The following is a 12,285-nucleotide window of genomic DNA, read 5'->3' on the forward strand; positions in this document are numbered from 1 at the left end:
TCCCCCCCACACCCCCCCCCCCAAAAAAAAAACCCAACAAAACAAAACAAGGAACATTGGTAAAAACCAGAAAAGCAATACATGCAAAATATGTATAATATGTGACTGTGATTCTGTAGGCTGGCCTTATGCCATGGCTTTTCCAGGAACAAGAGTTGAAATCATATAGGATAAAATGTTCTTAACAGAGCAGAGGTAGAGTGAAGTGTAAGAAGTAACAAAAATTAGACATTAACCAGGTGATTCAAATACCAGCATATTTCACTTTTTACACCGCATTTGAACATTAAAATCCTCTGTGCTAGAGAGCAGTTCTAGTCTCCCAGCCCCAGATCAGTCTGTGTGCCAGGCAGGGGAATCCACACCCTGAGGAGGCGGCAGGAGGTTCCCAAACCAGTCCTGTCCATGCGGTGACAGGTTAGAAATGAGGATCTGGACTCTGGCTCGTGGTCAGACAGGACAGAGCAGAGCCTGGCCTGCATTTCCTGCCCTGGGCAGCCCCATCTGGCACTGGGACAGCTCTGCTCGGAGCAGCTCCCGGCCTTTGGGGCTCTGCGGGCCAGAAGGGAGCCCCTGATGCTGGGCTGCCAGCGCTCCCACAACTGAAGGGTGCCAAGAAAGCCTGCTGCATTCACTGGGATTGTATCTCCAGAGGCAGGATCATGTGGGTCTGGAAAACAAAAAACCTCCCAAACAATAATTCTGCTTCACTACAGCAGCAATCTGGGACCACAGACTGCACCAAAAAAATTAACATGTCCTTGATTGCATTCTTCCCTTCCTATCAGTTCAAAATCAGAAGGGTATATTTTACTGTGTCAACAGTAAATATTTTATTTAAATATTAAAAAAAATCCTAGTAGTTAAACTAATATTGAAAATACACTGAAACCTGGCTCTCCCGTTGCCTGTTCTACAAAACTGTTTTCATTTTAGCAGTACAAGCACTGCCAACATGAGGCTCTGAAAGTTTTTAATTACAAATGGCATTTCAAGTACATTTCACAGTTCATGCATTATTAGAGGAGGTTTTGCCAAGTGAATTATTAAATTGCTGCGCTGAACAGAATGCATACACACCTTTTTTCAGTTCATTTTTTCAATATTGCATATTACAATAATGTAAAGTGCACTACAAACTAATTAAAGTAATAAATTAGTTCTTTCACTGTAACATCTGAATAGCAATAATGTATTTACCATTCACCTAATATTACAGATACAACTCTTAAAGACAAAACAATGCAGAATACCACAGCACCATGTGAGGTTTCCTCTTCAAGCAGCAATGACTTTTTATAAACAGACACAAGAGGTGGCATCCAGCTCCTCAGCTGGGTACCAGGAGCACAGGGCAGCTGGCTGTGCTGGCAAAGGTCGAGCAGGAGCAGCCTCAGCTTTGGAAACAGAGGAAAACGTGCACAAGGAACCAAAAGGACACAAAATCCAGGGAGGAATGGTGTCAGAAATGACTGCCCAGAGCTCAGATCACTCTGTGCCACACAGACATACTAAGCTTGTAGAATCCAAGTTCTAAGCAAAAGTTCCCAATAACTGTGTAATAAAGCCAGTACTGTTTGTCATAAGTGAAGGCATGAGAGGAAAATCCTCTGAGGTCCCACTCTGATGTGTTCTAGCTCACTTTTTCAACCATATAAAATGACACAATCTAAATACTCTTCTGCTATCTCACAGAGTTTTATTAATCTCTGAGTCACTTCTGCTCATCTTTCCTTATTTATTCTGTGGTTTGCAGTTTTCATTTTCTTCTTCAAATTGTTCACAACTGATTCTAAGAATCCCTGGGAAAAAAATTAGGGGGTCTCTTCAGGAAAAATAACTTCACAAGTGAAGATTCTACATGGTAGAAGAAACGACAAAAAAGAAGAATCACAATATTTGGCTAGCCATGGAAGCCCACAGCAGAACAGAGCCAGCCTATTCATGGTGGGATCACAGGAACACAACAGCTGCAGGTCAGGGCTGCATGGTCACAAACAGCAAAATGGGATTATGAGACAGGTAGAGATTCAAATAATATTTAAAGGAATTCAGTATTTAAAAAATCTCATGCATAAAAAAAGAAAGCACACAATGTGTCTCCCCACATTTGTGCCACGGTTCCCACAGGTTGTTGTACAAAGCAGGTGGGAGATCCCAGTGAGCCAGAGGCACAAAGCACCATTCCATGTTTCCCAGTGGGGCCAGCACAGGCTGTCTGAGCGCCGTGTTAGGCTGTGCACATGATGTGCACCAAAAACCATACAAGTGCCAAGCACATTGCTGTTGGCTGGCAAAGCTCCATGCCAGGCTACTGAAGGTGCCCTTGGACCACAGGAGAAGCCCAGCAGCTTTTGGGTCAGGCCAGGCAGATCCCAAGCAGGCAGTGAGAAGCAGGAAACAAGCTCTGGCAAGGATGGGCACTGCTCTGTACGGGACCAGCATGGGCTGCCTGCCCATCCAGGCACTGTGCTCGGGAGAGGGAGAAAGCTGGCAGCCAAGGCAGTCCCAAAGCACACTGAGAAATGGGCATGTTCACATAACCACCCTGATCCACTGCCCAAACCAGCTCTATCCTCTCCTCTCCTTCCTCTCCCTGCGTCATCACCATCTCCTCTGCTCAGGGTCTTGCTGAATATAGAATTGAGAGTTATCCCATTTATGGCAAGTCAGAGATACCTCTTGGTTCTTCCAGATGGAAGCCATGAGGCACAGAGAGGGAAAAATGCCTCTCAACTGCAAATTTGGATTTAAACCACGTCAACTATGACATTTTTCCTTCACATTTTTAAAATGAGGGCTGCAGCCAGAGAATAAGTTGGTGACCGAAGGAATTCTGTTTCTAGAGAAATGGCCACTTCAGAGCTGTGCCTTTCTAGTGTGCTCTGAAAAAGAGAAAAAGCAAAGCAGATGTAAAAGGTGATTAAGTCATAAGAAGTCACATGCTGAAGAAACAGCAGGATTGCAACACCAGCCCTTCAGTAGGGATATTGCTCTCAGTCCAGTTCCTAATGGACACATCATCAAACAAGGAGGATGATTTTGCTTAGATTTGGCAAGCTTTTTATTTCCCCACACAAGATCATTGCTTTTTATCTCCTCTAGAACTGGTCAAACTGAGATCATTACAAGATTAACATGGAAAACTCATTAAAAGGTGACTTTCAATGCCAGCAGTGCAGCCTCTTTACTTGCAAAGTAGCTCAGCCATTCATACTTCAGGCAGAAGCAGCACATGCTGATCTGTGTCTCCTGCCTGAGCAACTCCCTGCCATTCTGACATGCACAAAAAAGAAAATATTTTTAAGAAAATGGGAGGGAAATGTAGAAGAAAAAAAAATTAAAGACCCAGTCTCCCACAGAAAAGTAAGGATTCAGTCAATTTCTCTCAAGAGTAATAGAAGTTAAACACAAACAACCCACTTGGGTTAATAGGATAATAAATCCCTTGGATTTAAATATTTTACAAACTAAATGGGAACATAGAAGTCTGTGTTACAAAACTAACCAGGTTTTTCAAGTCACTAACTGTATGGAAATGTCTATCCAACAACTACTAAAAAGTAGTGCACTTCTTATCAAAAAAAAAGGTGTTTTTTTCAAATGTACTCGCATTCACCCACAATTTCTCAATACAAACTCTAGTTCATCTGCTCAAACTCTTCCTTGTGTGCCAGGACTAGGAAGAGGGTTTCACACCCCCAGGTGAGACTCACTTGCCAAGACTTTAGAAGCCACAAGCAAATTCCTAACAAAGCTGACACTGCCAAGGAAACCAGGATGTATGGGAGACCTGCTACTGACGTGTAATTGTATTAACTGATAATAATGAAAAAAGACTTGCACTATTCAAAGCCACCACACGCTGAAATATAAAATATTAACGGTGTTATTTCTGGAAATACAATAAGAATAGGAAGTGTATGCGTGTATTCCTAAATGGAAAGCTAATGAGATGGGTGCCTCAGGGTGTGAATACTAGAGCTTATAAAAGGGAAAAAATTAAAGTGTATATTAAGAACAGCTCCCTGGAGTCTGAAATATTACAGGGCAGGGGGAGTTCATCCAAACAATATGAAAAAGCCATCATTTTTTAAATTTAGAGAGTGCTTTTTTAAAAGCATGGTACGTATAATTTTTCTTTTCTCAGGTGTCAGTAACCTCCTGAACTGCCACAAAGGTTTTAAAAAGCCAGTACATGAGGGGCTGCAGAAGGAGGTGGGAGAAGTTCCCATTTGCACAGGGGCTCCACGTGAGAGATCCCCAGCCTAGCAAGAGCCATTGCTGTTCACATGGTGTTGAGATGCTGATGGCAGAGGCCCGGAGATGTGCTGCTGCCTGTGCTCTGTGGTTCAATGCCTGCAGCTCTGGGCCCATTACACTCACAGCATTGCAAACCTGGCCAAACCCCGAGCAGAAAATGCAAAGCCCAGCTGCCCATGAAGGGGCTGTCTCCACCCTGCTCAGCAGAGACAAGGGTGCTCCCTCTCGCTGGGAGCACAGCCCAGCCCTCCTGCCCTGGCAGAGAACCTGTGCTCTGTGTTACTGGACAGAGCCCTGACGCCACTCACTCAGAGGGGAAGCTCTGGCATCAGCAGGGGCAGACATCCACATTGTCAACAACAAACTCCTGTGGTACTACAGCTGGGGTCTGAAGTCTCCAGTAACTTTCAGCTCTAAAAATCTGCCCCTTTCTCCCTAAACTGGGGATTCTTCAACCCTGAAAACCTCTGAACAGCACCTGGAACCACATCCCAACTCCACAGGGTCTTGAGTGACAAACAATAAATGGTAAAAGCTAACAACTTCTGCATCTGACTGGCCTACACAAGGCCTACAAGAAGAATTAGAGCAGCATTAGAGCATTTGGCATTATTATTAAGAAATAATACATTTACAAGTTCGTTAATCTCAGAGGATAATCTCGTTCTGGCTGTGGTTAGAAAAACAAAGGAGGTTCACAGCCCTAATAGATTTTGGATGGGTACTCTTGAGCATCTTGTGCTCCACAGGCTACCTCAGAGGTTAAAAAAATAAATACCAGAAAAGTGGTTAAAAGTAACTGTTTTGATCATTAACAGAATATTGTCTTCAGCTACATAAGTGTTTATATCTGAAAAAGGGATATGAAAGAAAAACGCTTGAGCACAGCCCTCACTCACAACCTGAGGAGGAGCACCAGGTACCAATTTCAGTGAGGAAACTGGTCACAAGGGCTGGGATCAGGACTGGTAAAACGTGGGATCCAGAACAGGAGCAGTGCCAATTCCCTGGGGCTGACAGGGCGTCACATCAGCTTTGCTCAAGGCAGTGTGTGAGCAGTTCATTTCTCACAGCTTGTCCTTGTAGTTCCTCTCTTTCCTCATCCAGCATTATTGGGAACATCTTCCTGTTCTTGACAATGGGAATGTCAACATTTTATTAACATGTGTAAATATTATACAGGCTTAAATATTCACACATGCATAACCTTAAGTAGGCTGCATTTCTATTTACAACTACTTATTTAAATTGCTTCCTTTAGATAGAGAATTCTCTCTTCTAGACCCACTGAGTTCTCATATGGATGAGAGCTCCTTTGATCCTTTACAATTGCAAAATTTTGGTGCAGCTTTGCTTTCCTGAGGTGCCACTTTGCTCACTGAAGATCTTTCTAAGAAAACACTGTGGGCAAGAGTGTCTGCTTGTCTAGTTATCCATGCTCAAGCAACTTTAGGTGTCACTGGGCAATCTCAGCTAGATTTGAGAGAGAAGTGCTTGTCTCAAACGTACCCCAGATCTCACCAGCACACAGGGAGCTGAGCAGGATTTGTCCAGGCTGAGGCCCTGCGTGCTCCCTGAGCAGCTGAGGTTCTGGGCTGCTCTGGGTTGTTTCAGTGCATCTCGGAGCTCTCACATCAGCCCATGGTCGCCTCCCATGCTGTACCCTGCAGCCCCTGCTCCCAAAAGCCTCAATTCAAGCCCAGGGGACCAGGCCCGAAGCTGTGACCGTGTCCTTGGAGGAATCCAAAGGAACACACCTGGAGCTTTGGCAAACTGCCCTCAGCAGCTTCCCAGGAGTGCAGGGCTCCGTGGGCACCCAGTCCTGCCCAGGGCAGCCACCGGCAAACATCAAACACACAGTGGGAGGAGATTAACAGGAGATAGATCAGGAATAACATCATGTGATGGAACACAGGTACAGGAAAACAGGGGGGAAAGACTGGTGGAAGGGCAAGCAAGGCAAATGTGCAGAGACAGCCTCTGCAAGTGCTTCACATGCACTGTGCACGAGCTTGGTCTGACCCAAAAGACACAATATGTCAGTGCTGTGCTGACCTCAGACTATTAAATCCAGGTTTATTAGGTCTGGATTGAAAACTTATTACTGAGTCAGAGCTGGCTCATCTTTGAGTGTTAGAGTCTTAGACAATTGCTCACATACATTTTGGAGAAATACTGTAGCATCCTACAGCTCTTCAGTTCACCACAAACATGAGTAGCTATATTTAAAATTTAGGTTATTATAACTTCCTTGTATTTTTTATGTCCAAAAAATTAATGGGTCAACTCAGTGGTGCAATACAGCAAGTTCTTCAAGCCTCAGCTGTGAGGCAGCACCTCCTAATCCTCTGGAAAGATGACTCCTCACTTCATGCCTTACCTGCCTTGCAACATGGAAAAATTTGCTTCCCTGTGTTGTTTAGGAAAAGGAATTTCACAGAGATCAAATTTGTTTTACACAGTGTCTGCTCCAGAACCCTGGGGGGATCAGATTCCTACAGCTCAAAGCACACCAGATCTGAGCGACTCCTGATCACTCAAAGTGTGACCCCTCAGGGTTTGTCTTGTTTGTTTTCCCATGAAAAACATAAAGAAATGTACCAGGCCCATTTACTCTTTAACAAGATACAGTGTAACCTCCCCAGCATTGTCCATTTCACATTTTAATTCATTCAGATAGCTACCATATAGCCCTCGAGATTTATTTCACCTGAGCTTCTTCAGTTGTTCCAAACATCCTCCTTAGGGACTATGATTTCTGTTAAGGACACACATTGATCTTCTGTGAGATGGAACATGGAAGAAAAATTTAGAAGCCTTTTCCCCAAGTAAAGACTGCTATAAATATTAACTTCTCTGCTGCTTTATTTTTTAATTATCCCTCCCTTCAGTCACAAGGCCTAGAGTGTCACCAATGGTACAGGTGCATTTAAAACAGCTTTAAATCATGTATTCTTCAGTCGGTCTGCTGCCCCTTTGGTTTGTTGTTGCCAGAGGAAGAGAACTGTATAAAAGCTGGTGGTTCTGTGTGGTTACTGCAGTAACTAAACCAGTGCACAGCCTGTCAGATAGTACATCTCTTTCCGTGTGTGTGCCATCGCCTCCTTTCAGAGGCGGGGTCAGCAGAAAAGCTGTGGCCTCTGCAAGCTGCTGCTGTACTGGAGGAGATCCCTGTCCCTCTCAGTCAGATACAGCCTCCTCAGGAGCTCACCAGGGTTTGCTTACAGCTAAATCATTACAGCACCTGCACTGCCCCTCTGGGAGGGGAAACAAGGAAGACTTCCTGACGGGAGACTTCCTGAAGCCCAAAATGCCACTCAATGGTCGAAAAGAAAAGGTGGAAGAACAGCCCTAACCCCTGATTTCTCTCTCCCTCAGATAGACTCACTTTTTACCCATCTTATGGATCTCTCTCAGGAAGGGTTTTACCTGTGTGAATTGGTGCTGGACTGAGTTCCCTTTTACCTACCAGCAGCTGCTTTCCATGTCCAGCACTCTGTAGTTGTAAAGTTCAGAAGCGTAGAAAGACAAGTCTGTAAAATGAACTGTAACTGGGCAAACTATGAGTTTTCAAATACATATCCCCATCAGACCAAAACAGACCCCATGGATACATTGAGAATCACTTCTCTGAAAATGAGTGAGCTCTGTGCCTAAGCTCAGCTTCCGCCCTGCAGCCCTTTCAGTTGTGGAGCTGATCAAAACAAGGTCACAATGATATCCTCCTTTAATGAAAGAAATGTTCCTTTTTCATTCCTCTTTTCTGGGAAACAGGTGAGTTGGTTTTGTTCAAACGTTCAACATTTTAATGAAGATCCCTTTGAAATCACCCTTGAAAAGTGTAGGCCTAATAGGTTTAAGTTTCAAACAGCTCCTGGAAACAGGAGGTCAGAATCCAAAAATCTTTCAGACAATGTCAGTGCATCTGTGAGAATCTTACATGGAGACAACAAAGTACTCCAAAACCAGCTTGTTACTTCTTGTGCGGAAGAAAAGTAAAAGAAACAAAGGAGAAAAAGTGGCTCAAATTCACAGTTCTGGAATAATTGGCCCTTCCATCTCTGGTTGTGCAGGTAAGAGACACACAGCATTCCAGAAAGGAAGGCCTAGGTAAAAAATCACCAAACTTCCCCTCAGCTGCAGAGAACCACTCCTTCCTGCCCCTGGCTCAAGGCAAGGCTGACACAGGAGTCAGAGCAGGGTACTCCCCACTTAGTCATGCCCAGACAGTTTCTAGCCCTAAAGTGTTTAGATTCAAACCTTCCTACACCAGAGAGCTCCAGAACACAAGACAGAAGGGCTTTTGTGTTACTGCTAACTAAAAACCAGCACCAACATCAAAATCCTGCCTCACAGAACAGGTTTTACCATGCTTTCCTTCTCGTAGGAAACCTGAATCAAGTGTTTAGTATTTCACTGAAAAGTGAGGGCACAGCAGAGAGAATATTGGTAAAGTGAGAATAACACATCATGCATGCTCTCAGATGTTCATTTCTGTGCGAGTCAAAAATCACAGAGAGCAGTTTAAACAAATCTTAACATGCCTCATGCCCAGAAATGGGATTCCTCCTACAAACACCTTAGGCATAAATATCACAACATCTTCCTCTTGTGTCCAGCCTCCTCCCACTTTACTCTATTCACTTACCAAAACCACACAGGTATTTTTATCTTTTTTCACCTCTTACCACAGTAAATCAGAATATTGTGAACCTTCTATAACAAGGCCAAACAAGTTATGGGATCCATTGTTTCATGTCTTAAAAAGCATTGTTAAAAAAACCCAGAAGGACAGACAGATATCCATTATTTACCTGAAAACAGACTTGTGCTAATGTAAAAAACTTCATTTTGAATGCATCTGTTAGGTACAGATTTGGTGATGGATTTATAACCGAACGTACCTTTGCTTTCAGATCAGCACAGATCTCAAGTTGCTTTTGCCTGGAATCAGCCAGCACCACCTCTGCCTCGTGAGCAGCAGCAGCTTCAGCAGCAGCAGCCACTGCCCTAAGGACAAAGGCTTTCCTAAGCTGAGCCCAGGCTGACAGCAAGACTCTGCGCTGGTTCCTGATGGAATGGTAATGATCCCGAGCCTTCTCGTGAGCAACCTGAAAGAGGAGGGCATTTCAGAAAGGCTTAAAAGTATTTGCTAATAAAATTATAATTCTAGACGTTTTTGCAAACCTGGCTGTAACTGATTTAGGTCTTGTATCCCCAGTATTCCCACGGAATCTGCAGCGCAGGCCCAGGGCACTGTGCCAGGTGCCAGGGATGTCACCACGTCCTGGTGTCCTGGTGGGCAGTGACACCCTCCAGCACACAGCATCCCCCTGGCCCACTGCTCTCTGTCCAGCTGTGCCTTTGCAATGGGAATAAATGAAATGCAACAGTCCCTCCCTGCCCTGAAGGACATAACATATAAGCAGGTCCTTCAATATTTCTCCAGAGATATCGAGCACTTCCAGCAAGATGAGGCTTTTCCTAGCAAATTCTGATCTGCAGAGAAACAGGATAACAGCAATTGTACAAAGCCAGTACAGGGGGGAATCAGTTTCACTTCTTTCCTAGCAGGAAATTTGGACATAAAATCTTAGTTGGCCAAGCAGCACAGTGCCACCCCCAGTGTCATCACCTAGCAAAAACAGGGAGTGTTTAATCCAAAATCCACTTGCTTTGGCCTAATTCAGTGAGGTTCATGAGGATATTCAAAGTTCAAGGCCTTGATGGAAGCAGTATCAAGTAAGGCTGCATAGAATGAGGCAGCAAAGTCTTGAACCTGTCTTATATCCCCAAAATATATAGGGATGAATGAGATTCTAGAGATGGCTGGCTGCTCTCAGGTGCCAAGGGGACCATTCCAGATGCTAATTCCAGGCCTCTGGCAGGGAGCAGGGGATGCTGACTCACTCACAGATATTCCTGTCAGCTCCTGGCTGGCTGAAGCTGCACCTCAAGCTTCCCCGCAGCCAAACCACAGCACTCTGCCTCAGCAGCTCCCACTGCCAGGGCTGCTGCCCCAGACCCTCAGGCTCCTGAAGCCAAGATGCTCCTGAGCAAGGCAGGGGCTGGATTTTGCTCCTCCAAACACAGAGCTCTGCTAGGATCTGCTCTGGGATCAGGCTCTGAGTGCCTGACCCCTGGCCACTCTGCACGGGGGCAGGAGGTGAGGAAGGCTCCAGGCTGCTGTCCCAGTGTGACACAATCATGTTCTAAGTAAGAACAGTGGTTTAACATTTCCATAGTCATCACCCTAATACACACACCAAGACATATCAGCTTGATGTAGAATTATGTTTTTAAATTTTAGATGAACCTTCCAAGGTGTAGGGAGACCCTTTAATGGTGTCTGTGCTTACAACATACCTGCATTGCCCAAAGCAGATGACTATTCACCCCTATTCAGTCCAGGGCAAAATTTCTGAAATCCACAAGAACTTTATTTTTAGTGAAACTCTGGCTAATTAGGAGTATCACTTCACTGTCATTCCTTTGCACTAGACACTCCTCAAACACAGGGAAGTAGATGGTCTAAAAATACAGACAGAGATAAGAAAAGCCTCCTACTTTCCTTATGACATCCTGAAGTGTTCTGGCCTCGAAATGGGTTTCTCAATTAGCTGCTATGTGCTTATTCACTGTGGAGTGCAAGAGGAATCAGCAATCAATTTGAAAGCATTATGAATATAAAAATAGCCTCTCCCTTAGAGTGGGAGATAACTTTCTACTCTTCCTGCTATGTATGTGCCACAGAACAATTAAAATAACTACTCCAAGACAGTGCAACAAGGCTGTACATCCTCATGAAAAATAAAAACACCAAGAGAAGCAGAGTGGCATAACACAGCTATAAAACTATACAGCAGAAACAATGCTAACAAATTATTTTTGCGAGTTTGGCTGTAAGACTATGTGGAACTAAAAAATCTGCCCAGGAGTTGTTTTGAAGAGATGATAGGTTTTAAAATTCCTGCATTTTAAAACCAGGGATGTTTCTTCTTTACTGTGCACAATAAAATTTATAATTAAGAAATTCTAAAATGAAAAAAATGTAATAAACATACATTCTTTAATACAACCATTCACTACATAATTTAAGGATTTGTATATTTGAATGAATAGGTAAACCAGCACTGACCAGCTCCTGCCTGGATTTGTGGGGAAGATACCTCTGCAGCATATCCAGGTACAAAGTCCTCCTCCTCTGGAGATCGCTTGGGTACTGATTGATAACAGTCTGGAAAACCCACTGATCTTCTTCCTTCCAGTCACTGTTCCTATGGGAATACAAAACAATCCATCCCAGTACAATTTAACCACCGAAAAGGAGGAGTTTGGTTCTGGACAGCCCAGCCCCGAGTGGGCTCACAGTCCTGATGCTGTAAACTGGAGCTGGGTTAGAGGTGGCAAAATCAGATTAGTGAAATAAAGCAAACATACATTGCTTTGCTGATATGACACCGCGTCATCGTTTGAGTGACTTGTTCTGTTTCTAATCTGGCTTTTTACTGGGGAATGTCACTGTGTTTCTCAAACATGCCACATAATTGGATAATCAGTGACCCCACAGGGAAAACACAGTGTAAAAGAACAAGATTATCAGACTCCACCACTGAGCACTAAATAAATGATCAAAAGGGAATGAATGAAGTGACAATCCTTGCACACAGCTAAGTGAGGATCTAGTTCACCAAACTCCTAACAGCCATAAATCAGCAAGGCATAGGAGTCACCATTTTTCAGAGCAGGAGCTGTAGTAATCAGCTTGCATGCCTCGATTTCAGAAAATGAGAGCAGCAAGAAGCAACATCCATCTGAAAGAATACCACAGGCTAGGATGTAGATTTTTAGCCTCAATCTGAACTCTTGGCCCTGAAGGATTAATGTCAGGCTGTCCTTGTCAGCATTAACATCCAAGCAGCAACACTGAGTCAGACCAAAAGGTCTCTCTAGCCCAGTGACCTGGTTTCAGAAGTGACTAAGAGCCCAGGGATAATTAAAAGAAGGCAATCATGAGACTCT

General features: G+C 44.1%; 1 protein-coding gene across 3 annotated transcripts in view; it reads right to left on the reverse strand.

Annotated features, from left to right (window-relative positions):
• CCDC148 (coiled-coil domain containing 148) overlaps nt 1-12,285 on the reverse strand; it is a 34,719-nt gene that overhangs the window by 11,001 nt on the left and 11,433 nt on the right. For all 3 annotated transcript variants that reach the window (XM_031063727.1, XM_031063726.1, XM_031063728.1), the window contains 2 exons: nt 11,402-11,540; nt 9,168-9,374 (listed from right to left, as the gene is read on the reverse strand). In XM_031063727.1, coding sequence (XP_030919587.1) covers nt 9,168-9,374; nt 11,402-11,540 — 346 coding nt within the window. The remainder of the gene's footprint in view (nt 1-9,167; nt 9,375-11,401; nt 11,541-12,285) is intronic.

The sequence above is a fragment of the Geospiza fortis genome, unplaced genomic scaffold (assembly GCF_000277835.1).
Source record: "Geospiza fortis unplaced genomic scaffold, GeoFor_1.0 scaffold193, whole genome shotgun sequence".
NCBI lineage: Eukaryota > Metazoa > Chordata > Aves > Passeriformes > Thraupidae > Geospiza > Geospiza fortis.